The sequence below is a fragment of the Epinephelus moara genome, chromosome 21 (assembly GCF_006386435.1).
Source record: "Epinephelus moara isolate mb chromosome 21, YSFRI_EMoa_1.0, whole genome shotgun sequence".
Classification (NCBI taxonomy): Eukaryota; Metazoa; Chordata; class Actinopteri; order Perciformes; family Serranidae; genus Epinephelus; species Epinephelus moara.
Genome location: NC_065526.1, coordinates 25645462 through 25669479, shown reverse-complemented (window position 1 = coordinate 25669479; position 24018 = coordinate 25645462). Strand labels below are relative to the sequence as shown.

Genomic DNA, 24018 nt, shown 5'->3' with positions numbered 1-24018 from the left:
TGAGTGGGATATGTTGACTTGGAGATTTATGTCTTAGCCAGATTCATCAAAAAAGCATGAATATTAAGACAGAAAACACTGTATCCTCTGTAATATTACAATCTTATATCACTGATTTGTAAATTTTGGAAAAGCTTATTTATTTATCTGTTTGTATATGTTGAAATTCTCTTGGCATGAGTCTGTTAATATATTCATGAAAATAATTTGTGGCCATCTTTGAATGTTGGTACTGATAACAATTGGGCACAATGATGTGCATGACACTCAAAGAAACAAATTGATCAATCAATATTAGAAACAACCCTCAGAATAAGAAAAAACCTCCATACTGACAGTGAAGTTGAATCAACACTTCTCTAAAATATTACAAACCTTATGAAAGTTTTCCATTTTTAATTTTAAACATGTGTAGCTGCATCATTAACTGGCGTCTGAGTGCATTTTCAAAGGATAATTATGCAGTGAGTCACTGAACTTTGACCCGGAACACTTCGTTTTAACCCACAACCACCACTCTGAGCAGCACTTCCTCTTAACTTCATGTTTAAGACTCAAATTAATCTCTAAATTATTTAAACAATCTGACATTTCTGGCCTCAGTAGTCAAATATAAACGACCCTGCTCTGTTTGAATGTGTGTGTTCCTCGCTGACCTTCCTCCCCTGCAGGCTGGCCGTGTGAGGCCTGTTGTGCTGTTTGATGAAGACTGTGGAAAACACGTGTAAACATCTGTGGGGTGAAATGGCTCATCAGAGAGAGGGAGAGTGTCTGTGCGGCGGCCTCTCAGTGGGAAGTCTGCGCAGCTTCACAGCTTCCGAATCGGCCTTTCTCACCTAATGAGCGCACTCACAGGGCCGCTGATAAGACTGCAGACAAAGGAGTGCTTAATGGAGTGGGGGTGGCTTGGGGGGGGGGGAGAAAAGATTTGCTTGTGTAAAAAGAGGCTACAACAGAGCTCACCTGAGCAGGCGAGCAGTGGCCAGAGTTTGGATTAAAAGGAAATAAACGGAGATTTTACGCACAAGACTTTTACGCGCACATCTCCAGCGTGGCGCGGGTGTGAGTGTTGTCTCGTGGTGGTGGTCACGGTGCGGTGAGGCGGATTATTCGTGTCCGTTTTCAGTGAAGGCACTCCGGTGTGTGTGTGTGTGACCTGAGGCCCGGTGTTTTCCTCCACAGACGTTGGATAGAAAATGGAGTGTGTGCCTTTAAGGCGCCCGACTGCCTGTCGCTTTCTGCTGCGGAGAGACTGACGCCCTCTGGACACAGTGGACACTTGAGCGGCGGCAGAACACCATCCTGGAGAAGTTCAAAGAGAAAACAGCCACTCTCCCTCTTGAAAAGAAAACTGTCTGACTTGTTATCAGCGCTGTGGTAAGTTTGAAACCCTTCTTTCTTTATTTCTTCGCTGTTTTCTGCACTCGTTTCGCGCGAGTGAAACAAGAGTTTTGGTGTTAGCGATGAGCCCAAAAAAAAGAGAGAGATGAAGAAACGCGTTCATGAGTGAGGAAGCTAATGTTCCTCACATGTTTTCTCTCCGTCATGTGAAGTGGAACAATGTGCAGCAGAGTGGTGAAGTGTAAAAGCAGAGTGTTAGGTTCATTTTCAAAAGTAGGTGAAGGAGGCTGATGTTGCCAGATGTGTGTGTGTCTCTCAGTGTGTGTGTGTGTGTGTGTGTGTGTGTGTTGTTATGCCACAGTAACGTGAGTGAGTTCTGGCTTTGAATGAAATGTGACGCAGGCCTTTTAGAAATGTGATGTTTACATGTCAGAGTCTGCATAACAAAGCTGTGAGTTTCACTTTGTATTTTTAACACATTTCCATCTAGTTTTTGCTGCAGCACAGCAGCCCCGGTGTGTGTGTGTTTAAGCACTTAAATTTAGATTTCAGATCCCCCAATAAGGGTACAAAATATCCTGTACTGCATGTGGCACACTAATGAAGAGAGTGCAGCTAAAACTCAATGTTCCATATTGTTATTTAGCCTCAAATCTACCTAAATTCATCAGGACTTGATGGATGCAAAGCCAAAAATCTGTTTTGGAGAAACTCAAAATAGTGTTTCCGTAACGCACCACCTTTAATGTCCTGGTATCTTTCATGCACCCTCTGCTGCTCCTCCTCCTGTGGAATGTCAGTGATGAAGTTGTGTTTATTTGTCCTGGTCTCTGAGGTCCTGTCCTGTGTCCCATGTGTTGATGTAGGTGTTTCCAGTACCGTGCTGGTGAGCCGTCAGGATGAGGCCTGGTCAGCTGATCCTCCCCGCCGCCGCCGCTCTCCTCTTCCTCCTATCGGGATTGTCTCTGACCTCCGGCTGCAACAAAGCCCTCTGCGCGAGCGACGTCAGCAAGTGTCTCATCCAGGTAAAGGAAGTCATGGTTTTGCTGAATGTTTGATTTACGCAGCAATTGCACCACAAGCGACTCCTCCTTTCGCTTCTGAAGCACGGCTGCTCTGATTTTCCAAATCACAGTCCAAGAAATTGACCCAAACTTCACTTCACTTCACAAGCAGATATCACTCGTGCTTTAAATTTGGAGTATAATGAATGGTGTTCTGTGTGCTGTGTCAAACAGCTGTGAAACTGCATGAAAATGTGGTTTGCATCTTTGAAAAATCTCCTTTAATTGTCTTAAAATGAGAGTGTTCTCCTTGCATTACGTATTGGTTGCAGACAGATAATCTAATCTGATGAGTGCTGAGCTTAACTCATGAGCTGTTCTCCAGATCAAAGTGGGAAATTTCTCCCTGAGTGCAGCCAAGTTCAAGCTTTTCATCCTACGGTGTTACAGCTGTTTTCGTGTAAACAGAGATTGTTGCTTCTCGTTGACAGGAACACAAATTAAATCGTGTCTGCAGCTGGAGTCGAGTTCAAGCTCAGAGCAGTCAGGACCTTGTGTTAATACTATTTAAATCAGCATTAAACTGGCAGGGCAGACTGGAAACTACACATGGAGATGTATCTGAGTTGTTGTCACGTCTTCGCATGCAAACAAATACCCAGGCGAAGCCGTAGTCAGGCTGAAATCTCTCCGTGTCCGAGATGGAGATCTGGATCGGAGAACAAAGATGGAATCTGTTGTGAAGAATGCAGATACATTCCTACAATAAGCTGAGCGAAGTCTGGAGGGAAAGTTTTCCCAGAGCGAGCAGCAGAGGAGCAGAAATGTGAGCTAACTGTCCGGCTGCATGCATTCCTGTTCTCTACCTGTGTGAATCCTGCAGGTCTGTTTTAGAGCAAGGGATCATGGGTGAAATTGCTCATGTGTCACCTCAGCCTCTCTGGATTTTGTTTACTTTCTAGCATCACTTCCCTCGTGTCACTTTTTCCCTCGCATCTGAAGCCCAGTGGGTGATGGGCAGAGGGTGGTGTCCCCGACTTCACACACACTCTGTCATGGATTTGTGTTATTTTAAGGAAAAAACATGAAGAGTAGTCTGTGTTTCCACCACCTGTCAAGTCAGATTTGAGCTGCTTGTCCTCCGTCCTCCGTGAGTGTGTGTGTGTGTGTGTGCGTGCGTGTTTGACCCGCTGTGTGTTTAGTGGCCCTGCCTCTCCCATTAGCATCTGCAAAGTACTGTATTTAACCTCAGTGGCCATTTCACCTGTTTGACCTCAGTCACTGTGTGAGGGAACACAGGTAGTTGCAGGTAGTTGAGGTCGACTGGATTTGTGGGACTCTTTGGGATTTGCTGTCGGGCTCCTGTTGTGGTGATTTGGCTAAACATTACTTTACGTGGGAATACGTACGCTGTAAGCACAGGACCACAAAATTAGCTCATAGTGCAGGAGCCAGCTTTAGATCAGCGGCCGAGATTCCTGAACAAATGTGCAATTAATTACGTTACTAAACTACGATTGGCGCACAGTGATTCAGGGCCCTTTAGTGTTCTGGATCCTACTTTGCTGGTTGGTAATCTAGCCTTGGTGATGTCCCATTTGGTCAAGGTGAACCTAGCCTTTACTATATTTTATGTTGCAATGGCACCGCTCCAGCTGCAGTTCAGTGATCTGCGACTGGGCCAGGGGCGTGAAGTGGCGGGGAAGTGAGAAAGGGCCTCTTCTCTACTTTTTACCACCCAATTTATGCACCGTTGCGCAAACCACACCCATCTTGAAATCGGCCTTTATTTTGTTCCAGCTACACTCTTGTAGTTTCGTGCATGCATCACGCACAGTAGTGACGCTATCATGGTGACAAAATCTGTCCGCAGACATATAAATACCTGGCTGAGTACTCATAACGGCTTCGGTGGTAGTTCCCGCTATAGTAGGTTTTTCCAGGACCACATTTTATTTTATCATGCTGACACACACACACAGACTCACGAGGTGAAAGTGATACGAGATGTCGCAACTTTGTTACTGCTGGTAAGGACATGCAGTAATTGAATACCTGAAATATATACAGTTAAATATAACTTATCAAGCAACAATCATCAATAACAAACCAAACATGTAGAGGCAGGAAGCAAAAAAAAATCTATGAATATATAAATTTACAATGCAACTTCAAAAACGTTAAAAAGCAATTTTGTTTTTCTGTTTATTTTTATTTTAGGCGACTTGAGTCTCTGTCACAAAGTAAAAAACATAAATTTGTGCCTCAAAAGTTGACTTTGACTACCCATAATGCACCTGGCTTATTATCATTATTTGTACAAACAATTTAGAAATCATTTAGTCCACTAAAATGTCACAAATCAGTTAACAGTGCCCGTTGAAGTTTCCCAGAGCCCAAAAACAAGTCTTGCTGGTTTCATCAAACAAAAGAAAAATAAAAAGATTACCAAGAGTGATTTCAAACAGAGAAAATCAGCAAATTGTCACATTTGAAAAGGTGGAAGCAGCTGGAATCTCTTGAAATTTTCTTCTTAATAAATTATTTTAAACTATTTTTAGAATGATTGATTATTAATTTCCTTAATAGTCTAATCGGTGCTACAGATGCTTTTGTTCACCCACTGTTTTTCTTTCCTGTTCTGCAAATTTAAAGTTTTAAACTAAAAGATTGGAGAAAACCACATTTTCCAGTCCACTTTAAAAAATGTAAATCTTCCCAGGAAACAAAGTCTCTTGTGGGCCTTACTTCTTTTACCAGAGATTTGCAGATTAGATTGTTTTTCAGCATTTTTTGGCGCAGACTTATTGCTACCAAAACCAGTAACTTCAGCTCCTGTACGATCCAAACCTCCTGAGATCAGCAGAACATTTGTGGTTGCTGCGTGTTCTTCTTTACTTCCAGGTGGCTTATTTCGCCTGATGAATCATTGCAGCTCTGTAGCTTCCGCGACCCCGCCGACACTGACTCGCTAGCTGTCAGGGGCGAGAGCGATGGTGCGTGTGCCGTGAAGGAGAAACTTTTTCCTGCCTCCAGCCGCTCTGTAGACGCTCCATGTTGCTTGTGATTAGTGGGATCTGCTTGTCCGACGCTCGCTTTTACGCTCTGCTGCCATCTCAAGTCATTTGTCTGAATTCCCCAAAACCCCTGAGGGTGGGAGAACATGAGAAGAGGGAGGGGAGGCTAAGGTCAGGAGGAGGTGTGTGTGTGTGTGTGTGTGTGTGTGTTGGGGGAGGCTGGCTGAGGGAAATATACAGTGTGGTGCAGAGATTCACAGGCCGACTCCGTCCAGGCCGGGCTGTTGAGCAGGGTGGGGCAGCAGATTTCAAAGTTAGCACACAGCGGCGGTCGCTCGGCAGGACGAGGCAGCACATGTTCACTTTCTCTCCAGAGTCCTTTTGTCTCGCTGCAGCTGAGTTTTCACTGATTACAGCAGTTTCCGCTTGAGAGCAGGGGGAGCCCAATAGGAGCTATTCAAGTCATCGAGATAACCTCATCAGGTTCAGTGAGGTTTGCAGCTACGATTAATCTTAGTTTTACGATTGTTTATTCAGTGAAATCTAGGAAAGTAGTGAAGAAATGCCCATCACAAGCTTCCGCAACCCAAGCTGATTTGTTTAGATTGTTTATTTTATCCAACTAACAGTCCAAAACCCAAAGAGATTCAATTTACGATCATACGAGACAAAGAAAGCAGCACATTCTTACATCTGGGGAGCTGGAGTCAGAAAATATTTACATACTTTGCTCAGTAAATGTCACTGTCTTTGGATGAAAATCTTGTGACTCAGAGTTTGGCCTGTTTTATGCTGTTATTTTAGCTGTGGTAGTTTTCCGAATGTGTGATTAGATTCATGACTTCATGACTGTAAAAGAAGTATAGACGAACATTCTCAAATCCGAAGCTTTGTATGAACTCTTACCTCTTGCACTATTTCTTTTGTAAAGAAATAGTTTGACATTTGGGGTAAATGTGCTTATTTGTTTTCATGATGAGAGTAAGATGAGAAAATCAATATCACTGGCTTAAAATAAGATCAGTTATCACTCAAGGTATTGTATTATTTTAAGCCATGGGGGTTTAATCTTTGTAGAACATTACAAACTACATGTGTAGTTGCTACATGTGATTGTGTGCCTCTTAGGAACTGGTACCTTTCCAGCGCCGAGTAAAGTCATGCTGTGCCGATTTTTGTTTCCATTGTCAGTTTAGACGCGCCAGAGGCGAGCCGCCTGCCCTCCAGCGGGTAACTCGACGACTACAGCCAGAACTTTACGGATCATAGACTATATATCCTCCTGAGACCCTGTGTCCTCATAGGTGGATATCACGTGTTGGGTTTACTGGACCTTATACTTCATTCTGCTTCACCTAGACCTGTTGTCCTCGTTCGTGGACACTTTTTTGTGCCATCTAGTGGTAGTAAGAGCACCATACACTAATCCATGTAAAAACAAGATGGCAGCCATCTCTGCCAAGTCAGTCTGAGGCCAACCCCAAAACAAAAGTGGACAAGGTATTAAAACCTGATCACTTTTTGATGATTGAAACCTGTTTGTTTTTGATTAATAACATTTATTGTTTTATCAATTTTTAGCAACAGAAACAAGATAAGATGTTGATAAGGAAATACTCGTTTGAGGACGTTGGGACTTTATTGTCGTCTCATTTGAGGACATTAGGGCTTAATTATTGTTGTCAGTGTCAAGTGTTTTATGCTTACAGGATCCTACTGATCCCAAATAGCTAGGAGAAATTAAAAATGTAAAGAAACAAAAGTTCAGCTCACTGGAGGATATAAAGATGGAAGACGCATCTCCACTCAGTCCCACTGTACAATGATGAAGCCAAAATATCCCAGATAGTCTGGACATTGTTTGGAGCCAGAGTCTGCACAGTATCGATCACCACGGTGTCGAGTTCCTGCTCAAACACCCATCTGACCATGATGTCAGATCTTCTTTTCATAGCATCAAATAACTAATCAAAACCAAATGTATCAGAACAAACAACTTGAACAAACATCAGCCTGATAACAACTACCCTAAAATGACAGAAACCATTTTTTGGAAACATTTATGTGATGCGTATTCGTTTGGCCTGTGTCCCATTGGACAGGCAGGGTTTATGACTTATACTGCACCCAGCCACCAGGGGGCGATTGCGATGTTTTGGCTTCACTTTTGGGGAGCTGTTATGTCGTCCATCTTTTAATGATGGTATGGTACGGATGTGCTATAATGAAAACGAAAACTGAACACTTGACAAGATATTTAGATTTTTGGTTTTGTGCTGCGTTTACTGGTCACTTTTTATTTTATCGTTATATTACACATAATTTAATATTGTAATATTAATATTAACCATCATAGTCACTTACCTAACTACCTACTCCAATAACAGCTCTTCTCAGGGCATTTTAATTTAAGTTAATTAACTTATCAGTGTTAGTTTATATGATCTGTGTGTGCTGGCAGTGTCTCATCCTTTGACTCTGATGACTGTAAATTTGTAAAAATTTCTTTGTTGGTGTGTGTGCCAGGCCAACAATTCTCATTGGACTGAAAAGGTGCCATTGTGGGGTCTGGTATCTAGTTATTATTATACACCCATGGTTTGGACTGAGCCAATTTTGCGGTTTGTCCCTGCTTCCAGTCTTTGTGCTAAGCTAAGCTAAGCTAAGCTAAGCTAAACAACTCTTGGCTCAGTGTCTGTTGAAGCCTCTTTTATTTCCATGAAATGGTTTGAGAAAAGTTTTGTGATTTGTGAAATATGAGCTGCATGTTTTCCCTCCTGGGGCAGCTGTTTAGGTTTTTTTTTTCTAATTCCACCTTTGAGAGTCATAATTACTCATGGGATCAGATCTTGATCAGAGGTTTGGGGACTGAGAGGCTGGTGATTAAGTGAACTGTGTGTGGTTTTGCAATCCCTCACTTGGTGAGTCACTGGAGAGTCTTTTATCACCGCCGAGACTGCTTTCGTGTAGGAGATGGCTTCTGCACAGATATAAAGGAGGAGAGAAACGGAAAAAAGAAAAAGGGGAGAAAGAGAGAGGGAACATGACGGCTCAATGGAGAAAAAAAAACAAGGGAGAAAGGGAGGGAAGAAGGGGGAAAGTGTGTTGGTGTGGGGGGAGCAGCCATGTTCTGTTCTCCAGGTGTTTTCTTCTCCCTGCCCCCCCACCTCCCTCATCGTGGTGACCTTGACTTGGAGGAATGTGCTCCCTGTTCTGTATCAGGAGAGAGCCGAGGGGGGAGAAAGAGGAACTCACCCACTTTTCAACCCCACCTACACATTTTGAGTTTTAATTCCTCCACTGTCTCCCCGTCCCCCGAGACGAGCTGGGGTTGAGGAATGAAGCTATTTAAGTGTTAGTAGAAGAGTTATGGGATCAGCAGAGGTTGCATGTTTTGGGGATGTTTGCAGAAGCTCTTGTAACAATATTACCGTCCTGCTATAAAAGGCAACACGAGAAGTTCTTTGCAAGAGCTTTTTCCCCCGTGTTGACAAGCCTGCGTATGTTAACAAAAATGAACCCAGTGAACCAGGACTATATTTGAAAACTGAGAATTATCACAGGTATTTCAGTATAAAAAACGACTCTAGTATTTGTCTTCTGTTTGATAGCAAAGCACGCTGTAAACCTGCTGTTAGTGGAAGTTACAAGCTTTTATTCTTGTTTTAGTTGCTTTGTGTTTTTATTTCTATTACACAGTGTTGCTGACAGGTTACATTTTATACTAGATATGTTTGAGCTGTAGTTCTGAGACCTGAGTTGAACATGTACAGGACGTAGAGCAGGGATTTTCTGATACCCAGACTCAGGGCATTTGTTGATACCAAGAACTGATCTCATATCAGCTCTCTTTGTCGTACTGCATGGAACTCATTGAAATCTTTTAGGCAGCATGAATCTTTTTCATATCAGAAACAGTGCTTCGACATTGACAAAAGAAAGTGTGTTTAATTTGGATCACTTTTGGTCAGCGGCCATTGCTGATACCTGATCTGTTTAATACAGGCAGTATCGGTTCAGTCAGTGCATTCCTGATTTAAAGGAACAGTGTGTAAGATTCAGGGTCATTTAGTGGCATCTAGATCCATTTTTACTCAGAGATCAGACTATAGGGCCACTACGAAGTCCCTGTTTTATGCCTTCTTTGTGTTCGCACACAGAACCAAACTACAGCAGCATCATTCTGCCCCAATATGTGATTTTTAGACAGCATGCGGGTAAAACATGAACACAGCGGCGTCAGCCTCTTTTCTGACTTATACATGTCAGCAGCGCTTTATAAACAATAACAATGGCATTAACATGTCAATAACAATCACTCACTGTCCCCGTTTTATGGCGGCTGATCTTGTCATCTGCTTGGAGGATAAGGACCTGGACCTCATTGTTTTCCCAATTTCCGGACATTTTCAGCTGCAGTTCTTCTTTGAGTTAGCTGCTAACTGCTACAGACTACTTTTTAAATCTCCCACGGAGGGTTACACTCATAACACTGTCAAATTGTCGCACCAGTGCCACCCATGGTCCCATCCTGCCACTTGTTGTTGTTTATACAGACATAATTTTGGCACTGTTACTACCTCCATTGCTGGTTTAGAGGTGAGACAACTCTGTCTCCCAGTTCTGCAATTGTACCCCATACACAGCACAACGAGGCAAAAAATGGCACAAAATTCCTGCCTTGAAGAGGCAGTGTAAGGTGCTTCGCAGTGAGGTTTGTAGATTGCAACCAGCTGAAACTCCTGGTTAGAATTCTTTCAGTGCTCAATGCTGAGGAGGTTTTTACTGCGATTTAAATTATCTGCAGAGGTTGCTTCCTCTCCAAAACAAGCAAAGCTGGTGATTTAAACCAGTAAAAGCACTTCTCTTCATGTTACAAATCAGTGTTTTTTCAACTCTCTCATTGGGAAGAAGCTGCTAATACGGTGGCCGACGCAAAATTGAGGATGTCCCTTGTTAGAGCCAGTGTTTGGGTTGTCTGTTCTGGGCTACTGTAGAAACATGGCAGTGAACATGGCGATCTTGATGGATGAGAACCTGCTCCCTATGCTATGCCTAGATATAAATTGCTTTCTAAGGTAACATAAGCACAATGAGTCTGGTGATTATACACTAAAGAAAATAAATGTATTATATTATATTCCATTTCTTTCACTATGTCCCCATAAATCCTACACATTGAACCTTTAAAGGATAGGACAACTACTGTCTTACTTTTGTAGTTCATTGCCTCCAGCTATAATACAATATATTCAGTAAGCTCTGGTTACACTGCTACAGCGCTACAACAAAGAGCAGTAAGACGATCAGTCAGTTAGGCCAGATCATCTGACCCACTTTATTCTGACGTAAAACTGTACGTGAGTGCACCTAGAATGCTGCTAATGGTCTCCTTTTGTGCACAAAATCTGCATGCAAAACTACGGTAAGTCCTGTGGATCAAAGTTGAACCAGGAATTTGTTCTATAAACTGTGATGGAATTCACAATGGGCAGTTTTTAACAATTCTTCACAGATTCACTTTTCACAGTGAAGTCACATGTTGCTACATTCACAAGATCACCGCAATTGACTGATCGGTACGATGTTGTTATTTAACATGATGGCTGAAACTAAGAGTTAGACCCAAGGTGTAGTAAACCAGTACTGTCATTTAAGTCTCAAACACTGGACTGGAGGCTTGATTTGGAGATGACCAGTATGTGACTTAACTTTCTTTGAAACTTCTCAAGACTTAACCTGGTTTTGATTTGGTAAAATCCTGATGCAATAAAATACAAACAAAACAGCGTCATGCAGATCTAACATCACCACACATCCTGAATATATCGTCATTAGGCCTCTACATTTAGAGGGATTATTGTCAGCTATGGAAAAACACTGTAAGTATAGTTTTAAAGGAACATTTTTGTTTCAGTTGTTGGCATTCAGTCTTGAAACACTTGCATCTTGACTTACAATGACTGGTGTTAAACTTGCCCTAAAAGACTTTAAGACTGCTCTGAGATAAAAACTCATAGCTGTACCTCAAAGTCCAATATTCAAAATCACACTTAAGTAAAAACACATACAATTATTAGCAGCAAATTGTTAAGTATCAAAAGCAAAAGTACTCATTATGTGAAATCTTGTTCTGAAAAGTAACTGTCAGGGAAATAAAGCTGAAGGGAAAGTAAAATATTTCCCTATGAAATGTTGTGGAGTGAAAGTGTACAGTAAAGTACAAGCACCTTAATTTTGTACTTGTCCACTGCTGTCAGACGCTGAGCTTCAGCTACAGTGTAAAACCATTCAAGAAAATGATTTGCACTGTGAACTTTGACGTGTCAGAACCTGCTCCGCTCATGAATGGAAATACAGCCGAGGTTTATTTTTTTCCCTCCGAGTTATCACACTGTTACGTACTTCGATAGATACCACAGATTCCTCGTGCAGTGATAATTACTGCACATGAAGCAACCCTGCTGTTTCTCTTTGTGTTGATGTTTTAATGATATGTCGCCTGTTTGTATGTGTACATGTTGTGGTCTGTCTGCTGTGTGGTTTCTAACTGCACACGGTTATTCCTCATTTAATTATTATCTGCGATTTTCCAATTTTCTTAAAATTACACAGATTAGCACAAAGGGAACAATTTGTTTCACCACAGATTTGACCAAAGTTAGATCAGTGAAGCATTTTGAAACACATATAAAACAGATTAGCCCTCTAAAAGGTTCAATAAAAAACTCAAAATGTAAAAAATTAGAAATCAATTCATGCTTTATCACTGTTTGGATTTTAATATGTGGAGGACGCATGTTTTTGCTGTTTGATTCAGGTGCTCTCTGCAGAATTAAGGTGTTTGTATTCACCTTATCGTAGGGTTGCAGCAATATACCAGTTATAAGGTATATTGTGATATAAAAGTTGAGGGTTGCCATACCATGTACATTTGCTTTTCTACGATAATAGGGGCAAAAAATGCAACTGGACAGAGAATCTTCCCTTAATCTGAGTTATTTTCAAAGGGGAGACTTTTTACACATACTTCCAATAGCAAGAGTTTCAAGTTTCAATTATGGTAACAAAATGTTTGCTCAACACTTCTATTTCAATTTTTTTAAGGGTCATTTTGATTGATAATAACATCAATTCTGCAATACTGTGATACTGCAATATTTTTTTTAAGTGGTTATCGTAGCGCGAAAATCTCATACCGTTGCAGCCCTACCCTATTGCTAACAGCTAAAAATCACACTAAACATTGTCTTATCACCTTAATACTTAATGACTTTTCCTGATTTGTTTAGATAGCACGATTAACATGATTTTTAACTGATGATGTTTCGGTGTGCTACAAAAAAATGGTTCATCACTACTGTTTGGGGTCTCAGAGAACATTTAAAAGAAAAAAAATGTTCATTTTTCAATTACTATGATGATCTTTACACGTTTAGTACAGCAGTATGATCTGTGGAAGCCCAAACAGCGAGGAAGTAAAGCCAGTGTCAACAAAACACAGAGGATAATAACCATAATAATCCTAATTTAGAGTTTAAATAGGCTAAAATGTACCAAGAAAGTGTCATGTTGCCGTGCATCATGTTTCACATCTGCACATCGCCCCCATATTATCACCCTGTTTCCAGGCTTTTACTTTGGTGCCCAAATCTCTGTTTTTTAATCAGCAGTTCAAAGAAGTGATGAAGTGAGTCAAGTCAGTCTCATTATGAGGCCACAACAGTTTTATCTGCCATATTTTGTCAACAGAAGTGTTTAGGATCTGTGATGATGATCTTTGGTTCTGCTTTATATGTTTCTGTTTGGCATGTTTTTGATGTGTGTGCGTGTGTGTGCGTGTATGTGTCCTGCAGGAGCTGTGCCAATGTCGTCCATCTGATGGGAACTGTTCGTGCTGTAAAGAGTGTATGCTGTGTCTGGGGAACCTTTGGGAAGAGTGCTGCGACTGCGTGGGTGAGTGCAGCGTCTCCATTTATTAGCAGCATATTTTAAAGCTGACAGCAAAGTCAAGTCAGCGTATCATTTTGGACTTAACTGTTGTTTAGCCCACGCTTTGTGATGACTGCTGAGCTTAACATCTGAAAAAGAGATCAGTGCCAGCAAAGAGTGCGTTTGCAATGTTTGTCAGGTTTGTTTTGGACTGTAAAGATGCATTTAAATATGAGGTACAATTTAAACCTCAAAACCACAGAAATTAAATTGAAACATACAGATAATAGGAGGTGATAATACAGCAGGCAGTGAGCTCTATAATATATCCTGCCGTGGCTGCAACATATTGAAAATGATTTTGGCACTAATCTCCTTCCATACATGTGACACCTCAGTCTTGTTAATCTCCTCATCACCCTGCTGCAGAGCACTTTCTCCCAGTAAAATCAGACTGTGGCTGTAATGCACTCGACAGCTGAGAAACACATGCTGGTTTAAAAAGGACCCAGTTTGTTCAGAGTGTTGCTGCTCCGATACAAGATGAGTGTGAGGTGAGTGGAGCCAGATATCCAAAGTGCCTCTGAGAAGTGACAACGCTTTGCTAATGCAAAGCAGAGCCGAGAAGGACCACTGTTTATCAGATCGCGGAATATGAAAGGAGTATTGTCACTACCGAGTAGCACCTACACATGTGGACAGGAAGTGTCGAGGTCCTCCAGGAGATCAAAGGAGGAAGAGGGCGGAAGAGAGAGCGGACGAGGAGGTCGAGCCGCTCAAATGAACTTTGACTTTCAGCCTCCCGGCGAGGTGCTGTGGGGGTGTAAATCCCAGCAAGATCCAAAACAACCGGATTTGTGAAACAAGAAAACATTCAGCTTGTTGACTCGTCTCTTCATCTGTAACCCACCTCAAAGCAGCAGGGACGGCGTTAAAACTTTAAACTGGGGGGCATGGATTGGAAGAATGAGGGCACAATTGTAAAATGAGTAAAACTATGGGTTAAGTCTCAAATTTAAGGACTTGGTTCTTTGATGATGAGACAATAGGCCTCTGGACATAGACATGTAAAAGCACCCCACCCCTGCTACACAGAAGCAGGTCACCCAGGCTGAGTTGTTTTAAGTGTTTTGTCTCTTTTTGTGGTCACTGCGTGTCTTTGGGGTCTTTTTTATGTCTAAGCTGGTCGGTCCTGTTAAGATCAACAATCCCTTTTACAAGGGAGACATAGCCAAGACACAACTAGTCCCAAACAACATTAACTACAGGAACAACATAGACGATATACATTAACGTGTCAACATATCACAATTCTCAGTGACAAGAACCGGCCGATTCATTTACCAGTGTACCAATGAGGGCTTTAAAATCAGGCAGAGACCAATTCTCTTAGGTCCTAGTCTTTCTGAAGGCTGTTTCAAGTGAGAGCAGAGAACGTTTTGCAGCTGTTTTCAGATGCTTAACGTCCCATTTCTCATGTCATGTTGTATGTTGTCTTGTGTCTTTGCATGTCATATAACAGCACTTTGTAGTTGTTTCATGTCTCTTTGTAGTCACTCTACCTCTCATTTTGCATGGTGTTTTGCTCTGTGTGTCATGCTATGTCCCTGTGGTTGTTCTGCATCTTTTGTTGCTTCTGTTTATGTTTTACATGGTGATATTTATGTTTTGCATGTCTATGAAGTCATATTGTGTGTCGTTCTGGTCATTTTCGCATCTCTGTCATAGTCACTTTGCTTCTTTCTGTGGTTGTTTTGTGTCTCTTTGTCTCTGTCTCTTTGATTTTTCAACACGAAGGTCTTGTCCAGGGTGCCATTGGTCCTAAACTGGGTAGTCCAATTCAGTAATCCATCCATGATAGTCAGAGTGTTTACATGCAGCTTGAGAAAATCTAATTATTGGCGACTGAAACCAGACTTTTAAATGCATGTAAGCAGCTTAGTCCGACTGAAATTGGACTGTCCGTAGCTCGACTAACACACCTAGATAATTCTTTGGAAAATCAAACTATTGCTGTATGTATCCACTTAGTCTGACTGGAGTCGGACTCGGCGTTCTGCACATGCGCTACTTTTCCTATCGTGGGCTTTCACCTGGACGAAGAAGGAGATGACGTAGCAGCAGTTCAGTATATAGCAGTGCAGTAACTCTCGGAAAAAAAAACAAACAAACACCATGGCAACCGAGAAGCAGAAGACGCACTTCTGGATGGACGAGGAAACTACATTCTTGCTCCGGCATCTTCATTCGTTGTTGGCTTCCTCTTCGGGTCAAACGGAGCTAGTTCAATACACACTATATTAAAAAGGACACAGCACCGCCTATTGAGGCAGAGTCAGATGTACTTGGTCAGAAATTCGATTTTCTCTTCTGCATGTTTACGCAGACAAGACGAGAAGTCTGACTTGACTGATTAGCCAAGCTATGAGCTTAGCTCGACTACTGCGTTCATGTAAACGTACTGAGTAAGGGCCCTGACACATCAAGCCTACCGTTGGCCATTGGTCAGTGTTGGGCTGTTGGTTAGCTTCTGTCAGCCCTTGTCAGTGTTTTTTTTGGCTAAAGCAGGATTTATACTTGTGCGGCAGACCCTATGCCATAGCCTATGCATGTGGCCTAAGCTGTTTTAAGCATTTATACTTTACACCTCCTAACCACTAGTTGGCGGTGGGGTTTCTGAGAAGTGCTGTAAAGTTTAGTTGTTTCAAAACACTCAAAACACACATAATCATTCAGCATGTTGAATTGGGGTCAGAGTAGGCGGAGCCCATAGGTGAGCAAAATCACTGGCAGTTCAGCTAAAAAAAAATGAAACAGAAGTGAGGAAAGTAAACAACGGCTAAAGTCAAGATCAAAACAAAGTGTTAGGTGAGATTGTTTTTTTAGCCATTGAGCTCTTTAGCAGACATGGCTTATTAGTGTTTGTGTTATAGTGCACGGTGAATATGGTTTGTTCTTTCAACATGGGGTTGTATTGTCAATGTGCTAACAGGCTAATTAGCATCTTGCGTTCATCCTGTCGGTCTTCCAGTTTCCCTTTTTTAAAGAAGAATACAGACTATCGCCGCCTGCTGGCATGGAGAGTTATCTCCTCTCATGCAGGCACAGAACGTCCGTGCTTGTTGGCTGTTGGTTGTAGTCTTTAAGGTGTGTTCATGTGCAGCTTTTCAGCTGGGACACAGGTGACATGAGGCAGCCTTCATCACCACTAGTTCTTTGATTTCGCTTTAGTGTGTCTGAGCCTTAACAAGCTAACTACCTATCATCCTCTGACTCTGGTAGGGAGCGGCACCAGTACGGGGGCTGTGCCACCCCTGGTAACCCGCCCCTGTAAACCAATAGGCTCTCAGATCAGCTTTGACGGACAGATATTACTGTACGTGCTGACAAGGAGGCTTTATTAAAACTCTTTCATGTGGAACACAAATACAAGAATCTGACACAGAGCGCTGAACTTGCTGCTGCTGCACAGATGTTACGGAGGTGGAGTTGTTCTCTCAACAGTATTTTACAGTACACCGAGGACAGCCTGTAGCTTTAGGCTGGAATATATTTCTTATTTATGCGTTTTTATTTTTTCTTACAGAGTTAGCCTTATAGCCACTTTAAGTAAGTTTCCACTCTAAACATGTTATCTGCGCCAAATGCTGGCCACTTTGAAGTGTGTATCTGCGAGTGGTTAGAGCAGCCCTGTAGAGGAGTGGTGGGGAGAGGACAGTTTGTGTTTTAGAGAAGGGAGGAGGAGGAGGAGGAGGAGGAGGAGGAGGAGGAGGGAGGACACAGAGGGAGGACCCATGTGTACTCTTTATCTAAAACAGCTGTTCTGGCTCTGCTTTTAGCATTGGTTTGTAATCCAATTCCTCTGTCAAACTCCGTTCCCCATTAAATGATTTACCCATTAGCCGTAATTCACTTTGACTCATTTGAGGGGTTAGGAAGATCCTATCGGAGGATGTGGGGACTTTGTCAAGCGATTACTACTGTATTTGGAAATTAAATGAAGTGTTAAAAGGATCTTAATTGCGACAAGATACTCTTGACAGTTTTGTGGTTTTACAGAACTGCCCCTGTGAGCCGAAATCATGTGTGAAACCATTTAACTATTAACCCTTGCCAATGTGCTGAAAGGGTCAGTTTACCCAAGTTACAAAAAGAAAAACATAACCTTTAGTGGAATCTAGATGTGCAGATAGTTTGGGATTTATTCACCCACGTTTTAAGATATCCATTTCTGAGATTTCTGCCTCAACCTCAGTCAGGGCTGCAGCTAGCTCTGAGGTGAGGACACAGAGGTCATGTCAGTGCCATATCTATGAATTTGTTGGGTTTAATGACACAAAGAGAAGTTAACGTTCAATAATGACTTACATATTACACACTGTGTTTATGAAGGTTCAGGATGTAGTAGGATATATTGGCAGAAATGGATTATAATATTCATAACTATGTTTTCATTAGTTTACAACTGCCAGAAAATAAGACTCGTGTATTCGTCACCTCAGAATGAGCCTTTTATATCTACTCTGCTTTCAGACCTAGAGTTGTCTTGCTTTGGTCCGAATCAGGGACTACTTATGTTACAAAGTTGCCTAATTACCTAGAGTTGGTTCGTGTTCTCATGGCAGCATTTACAAGCTGACCAGATGAAATACCTGCGGGAGAAAGCTGCTCTTGATTGGTCAGAATTTCCATGCGGTAAAAATCCAGGAAGTAAACCAAACGTTGAGGAAGAGTACACTTGCAAGATAAATGCGACACTTTCTAATGTCACAATGGAGGGACAACTACGCAGGTTGATTTAGCGCTGGTCATCATGGACTATATTGCTGTCATTGTTCATTTTAGTCAAACCATACAGTTTGAAAACGAAGCACAGCTTTAATGTTTTGATGCATTGGATGTGCTGAATGTGCATATTAAGGCAGTACAGGAGGAGGAGCACATTAATAATCCTCCAGGACTGTAACATGCTCATGTTTAACCCAAACAATGTGTAATGCGACTAAAGTTGGTTCGGATCAAGGTCGGAACATGTTCTCACCACAAACGAACTGCACCAGAGTTCGTTTGTCACCAGACAGAAACCACCTCCTCGAGGGTGTCGGTGCGCACCCGAGTGTGATTGCTGTGTTCACACCTGCCCAAATGAACCGCACTTAGGGGGCAAACTAACATGAGTTTGATTGAACTGAACCAAACAGGGCAGGTGTGAAAGCACCAGAAGTCATACACACTACACCTTGAAAGGCTGATTTGACTATTACTTGGCAAAAATTATTTAAAATAAAATTCAATATTCTTCACCAGAATTACATCCATGGCAGTATGGAGGCAGAGAAGGCTTTCAAAACAACATTTAGACCTTAATGTAGGCGTGTGCAGATATAGTGATGGTAAATACAACTGAACAGTTACATGAATAAATAAAATCTTCTTTTCAATATTCATAAAATTTAAGTTTGATGGCTATAAAAATATGCCTTATGTGGTTGTGTTTCTGCTGTGGGGAAATTCATGACTTCAGTATTTCTTAAACTCTGGCTATGACCCTGATCCGTAGACTGTATAAAAGAAGTGGAAGTAACCACGGTGACATCACCCGTTGGTTTGTGGGCTCTCATTTTCATGCCTCAAATTTAGCATTTTGGCCGACACCATTTTTTTTTTTTTTTCGGAGACAGAAGTGACCATATTTAAGTGAGAGGGTGGAGCTGGGCAGGGTATGCATATAGACCTCTATCCTCATAGACAGGTCACCGTTGGAGCAATTTATTAACTTAAAACATACCCTGCTTTGTCGTCTATTTTGCTCTAAACGGGACCATAATTTACTAAATGAACACCATGCTGTGTTGAAAAAGACTTGAAACTAGTGATTAAAATCATAAACTCATTAGAAAAATGTTCACTGAGATATTAAATCCAGTGAGAAGTACAGTCATTTTCTCACACACTACTATGCATTCAGATTTTTTTTTTTACAACCAGTGGAGTCGCCCCCTGCTGGTCATTAACAATAATGCAGGTTTAAGTCACTTTGACGTTAGTCTCTATATACAGACTCTACATTCAGTGAATGTAGAGTCTGTAGGCAAACCCCAGAGATCTTGCCTCCGGAAGAAGAGCGGAAGAGCTCCGGTTTCCGGTTGTAGGCTGTTTGTAGTCCGCGTGATATTGACCAATCACGTTCGAGCCGGCTGCAGTTGTTGTCAGGTTAAACGGTCCGTGCTGTGAACTAACGAGGCGGAACATAATTGGAGTCACTGCAAACTCTGAATCCATCGCAATGGTTCAGCATATTTACTTATTATTATTATTATTATAAGTAAATATAATAATATTATATTACTATAAACGGAAGTTGGAAACGGAAATTCGTCTCCTCTGCCCAAATCAAACCGGAATGCCAAAAAATCGGGGGACTGCCCCCAGAGGCTGTATCGCCGTCTGCCGGAAGTCAGACGCCGAATGCAGCAGATGGGTTCCGAGAATGCTTTGACGTTGGCTTCACTTTTCAGACCTGAGGATAACCTCTCACCCTGATAGTAAATGTCTATTTCTTTCGTAGAAAAGTGATGAAACATGTTGACAGTGAGGTCTGGATTATCCAGTACAACAGGGACATTATCTCTAGTAAAACAATGTCATCTTAAAACCTGCACAAATAAAATTTAAACTATCTGCAGGGCTGAATATAGACAAGCAGTTTTGGGATTTTCATGAACTGACCCTTTAATCTCTTCATCCATCTTTTCATGTCAGGGATGTGTAACCCCAAGAACTACAGCGACACTCCGGCCACGTCGAAAAGCACTGTGGAGGAGCTGCACCGCCCGATTCCCTCCCTGTTCCGCGCCCTAACGGAAGGCGACGCGCCAATCAACATGATGGTGGTGTCCTTCCCCGTCGCCGAGGAGCTTTCCCATCATGAGAACCTGGTGTCCTTCCTGGAGTCGCTTGACACCCAGCATCAGAACGTCTCCGTGCCTGGCAACAGCATCCACGCCAGCTACGACACTCAAGGTAATGCTTGAGCTTTGAGGGATTATCTTAGCACACAGAAATCCATTTTAATCCATATACTGAAAGTCCCTCTTCATGGGAAGTTTGGGATTCAGTATCTCAGAGTAATATTAGACCAAAAATTTTGTGAATGTCTCCAAAATTTTGTCCATTTTGTCCTACTTTAAGCCTATATTTTGCTACATATCAGTTGAAAATACTGTACTGTTTTCTTTACTACGTTTATTTGACCACTATAGTTAATAATGACTTTGCATTTGATTTGACATATCAAATACATGATGAACTTATAAAATATGAAGCATGATTTTAGATTAAACTACTAACGATATAAAGCTGCTAAATTAGCTACAAGTCAACCAGCTACAAGCTACATCTACATCTGAATGCTCCTTACATGTTTATGCATCTGTAATAGTGATCCTATGATATAATATATATTGATGTAACACTAACAGGAGCCATATATGTCACATAATGAGTACATTAGCTACTCTCATTTTTTCCGTCACTGCCCATGACTATTTTACATGAACCAAAGCCCTGATGGCTCCTGAGAAAAAGGCAACACAATTCTGAAAGAGCCCAGGATTATGTGGACAAGTTCTCACTGGAAAATGGTGCTGAAATTTTAAGTTTTCAAATATTTTTATTTAGCCAAAGAGAAATTTACATACATCTTATTCTTACATTAATGCTCATTCCAATATGCGTAAAAGAGGCTTGAAATAATACGTGTAGGGAAATAAAACAGATGATGTAGAGGAGTGGTTTCCAACTGGTCCAGCTTTCTCCTTAGTCATTAGTTCAAGGTCCACACAGTTTAATATGTAGTCAAGCTAGTTTCTGGTCTCCATCAGGTAGCTGTCTGTTAGTCACTCACTTTACAGCAGAAAATGGTACTTCAAAATAAAAGCTTTGCGCTAGAAATTCACTGTACTTCAAAATAAAGTTGACACATTCGCGAGTCACTTGTGGTCCATTCAGAATGGACCTGCGACCCACTTTCGGACCACGGCCCACCAGTTGGGAACCACTGATATAAAAGATAGGACTGTACTCTCTTATTACAATAATATAAGAATAGACAGTTAAAAAGAGAAAAGATATTTTTTCAAAATGAGGGAAATTATAATTGAATTAAAATACAAAAATAAATGTGTTAATACCAACTAAAAGAGGACACAAAATTAAACTAAGTATAGGTCCGTAACTCTGTTTGTAAAGTCAAGAAACAGGAATTCCCTTCCTTTACTCCCCCTTTAGTGTCCCTTATCTTCCCTAACCTGTTCCCTGTCCCCCACCCTTCTCTTACATATTAACTCATAATTAGAATGAAACAATGTGGAAGTGTAGCCTACACCTCAGGAACTTGTTTGTGCAAGATGTGATGCGAGGGGTTGCCAAATGGCTGAAATAAGAAGTTGATTGATCAATTAATCTAGCTGAAAGAAGAAAATCAGTTAATCATTTGTCATTTTTCAAGCAAGACGTTTGCTTTTTCCAGCTTCTCAAATGTGAGAATTTGCTGCTTTTCTGTTCTTATATCACTGTAAATGAAGGATTTTTTTTAGTTTTATGTTATTGGACACTTTGGCTCTGGGAAATTGTGATGGCCACTTTTAAAAACAAACAATTCTGAATACCCAACAGATAATTTAACAATAAAACAACAATGATCAACAGTAATTGCTAGTTGCAGCCCTGTTGGCGAGCTGTCCAGCGCCTCTGATGGACCTGAATCAAAAAACAGTGGTTAGTCACTTGCTGTTTGATGCCGTGCAGCCTCACACTGGTTTTTAAGCTCCTGCTGGGAGCCTGCGTCACATCCACATCACTGATAACGTTTCTGCATAAGTTACTCTGCATGAGAAAAAGCACATTTTGCTCACATGCTTTGTTACATAGTTTCTGGTCCTGTCAAGTCCAGTCAGATTTTTCATTTACATTTATGGACACTCACTGAGACCCAGGGTAATAAAATCAGGCCCGGCCCAGAGCTGAAGTCGACTACAAAGAGTTGAACTAAGACCAGTTGGGGTTGGGTCAGATTTTCATCATGTCAGGGGGACATGCTGCCAAAAGACCTCCAGTTTAGGGAATTGTAACTTGGTTGAAAGTCTTGCTCAGCTGCCATTTTTTTTATTTTCGTTTGCGGCTGTTTTGGCCGTCTACCTCTAAGCCAGCACTATTTGCTATAAAGACACACTCATAATAGGAGTGTTCCCACAGCGCTGAGCAGTTAACTCATTAAGCTCACCAACACATATGGTCATACTTAGCAGCAAATTAATTTCCTCCCCGAAGTAAAAGTAGGAACATTGAGGGTTAAAGGTAATTACTTTAAAACGCTGCTTGTTTTTTTAAACCGTGTTTTACTGGATTTGTGACTCATGTTTTTTTCTTTTGTTTTTTGTTTTCTGTCCTTTTTTTATTTCAGAAAACATGTGCACGGTGGTCTACTTTGACGACTGTGTGTCTATCCGGCAGTGTAAACTATACTGTGAGTCAATGGGAGGATCGAAGTACCGCTGGTTTCACAACGCCTGCTGCCAGTGTATCGGACCCGAGTGCGTGGACTACGGCAGCAAGGCTGTAAAGTGCATGAACTGTCTCTTCTGAAGTGCGGGCACATGTTGGTACCAAATGTCTGGGCCATACCAGAGGACTGAGGGCAGAGGAAACTATGACTGTTATGTGTTAGCATTCCTCAGTTACCTTGTAAAATACCCCCGACACCCCTCCTCCTACCCCTGCAAATTGTTTTTATTCTGCTGTTATGTTTCACTGTATATTTTTAGATATGTGTTCAATAGTGTTTTTTACTAGAGGTGTATATGAATAATGTATTTTTACAATTATGGTCTGCTAAATCCCAGTCTCATGCCAAATAAAGAAAAGTTTGGTGACATGGACTGGTTTGTCTCACAGAAGGGTGTCTGATCCCTAAAATATCTTTTCTTCTTTTCTTATATTTTCTTAAAAAGATGTGTTAAAATGTGCACAGCACGAGTGGAATAGTAAATGTTTTTCCTCCCAATTGCATGTCTCCTGCTCTAATCTTAGCCTAGTGTTGCCTGAGTCAGGAAACGCATCATTTCCTGGGGAAACAAAGTTGTTATTATACCATTCTGGTCCACAGGTGTTCCAGTGCTCAGTGACCATCTCATGCAAGCGGAGGGGAAAGGGAACGTTTACCGATGCCAATCTCTCACCGCCACACACAAATGCTCTTTGTAATGCCAGTGCATTTTCAAAAGGCAGCAGGGTGCCCTATCACTGATTCTGTTCCCAATTGGCATGCGACAGCAGTTTGCACAGACTAATGTACTGGACGCACAATGAGACCTTGTTTGTCTTTTTTTTATGATATTGAATCACGACCTCATTTCGCCACTGCAGCTGTGGGTTTGGAGCAGATGGTGCCAACAAAGATCAGAGGACAAATGTGTTGCATATGTTAGGATGACCACCAGTCTTCTGAGTGCAACCGCAGCGTTTGGGAAAGTACACATGATCCAGAATAGCAAGTGGTTTCACCAAATTTAGATGATAGTTGCTTTTCAAAACATTGTTTGACAGTTTCTTATCCTGCACATGGGGCTTATATAACAGCAGGCTTGTGGTCAAAATAAAAATGAGACCATAACCTAAACATTCTTCATTAATTCCAGATCATTCTCACAGCCAAGAAACTGTCA

At 41.6% G+C, this 24018-nt stretch overlaps 1 protein-coding gene across 1 annotated transcript; it reads left to right on the top strand.

Annotated features, from left to right (window-relative positions):
- Nucleotides 1-936: 936 nt before the first annotated feature.
- Nucleotides 937-23232, top strand: twsg1a (twisted gastrulation BMP signaling modulator 1a). The gene is made up of 5 exons (XM_050032583.1): nucleotides 937-1377; nucleotides 2208-2366; nucleotides 13219-13318; nucleotides 20057-20317; nucleotides 22758-23232. Exons 2-5 carry the CDS (start codon nucleotides 2241-2243, stop codon nucleotides 22937-22939), a joined length of 669 nt encoding a protein of 222 aa, XP_049888540.1. The 5' UTR covers nucleotides 937-1377; nucleotides 2208-2240; the 3' UTR covers nucleotides 22940-23232.
- Nucleotides 23233-24018: the final 786 nt, after the last annotated feature.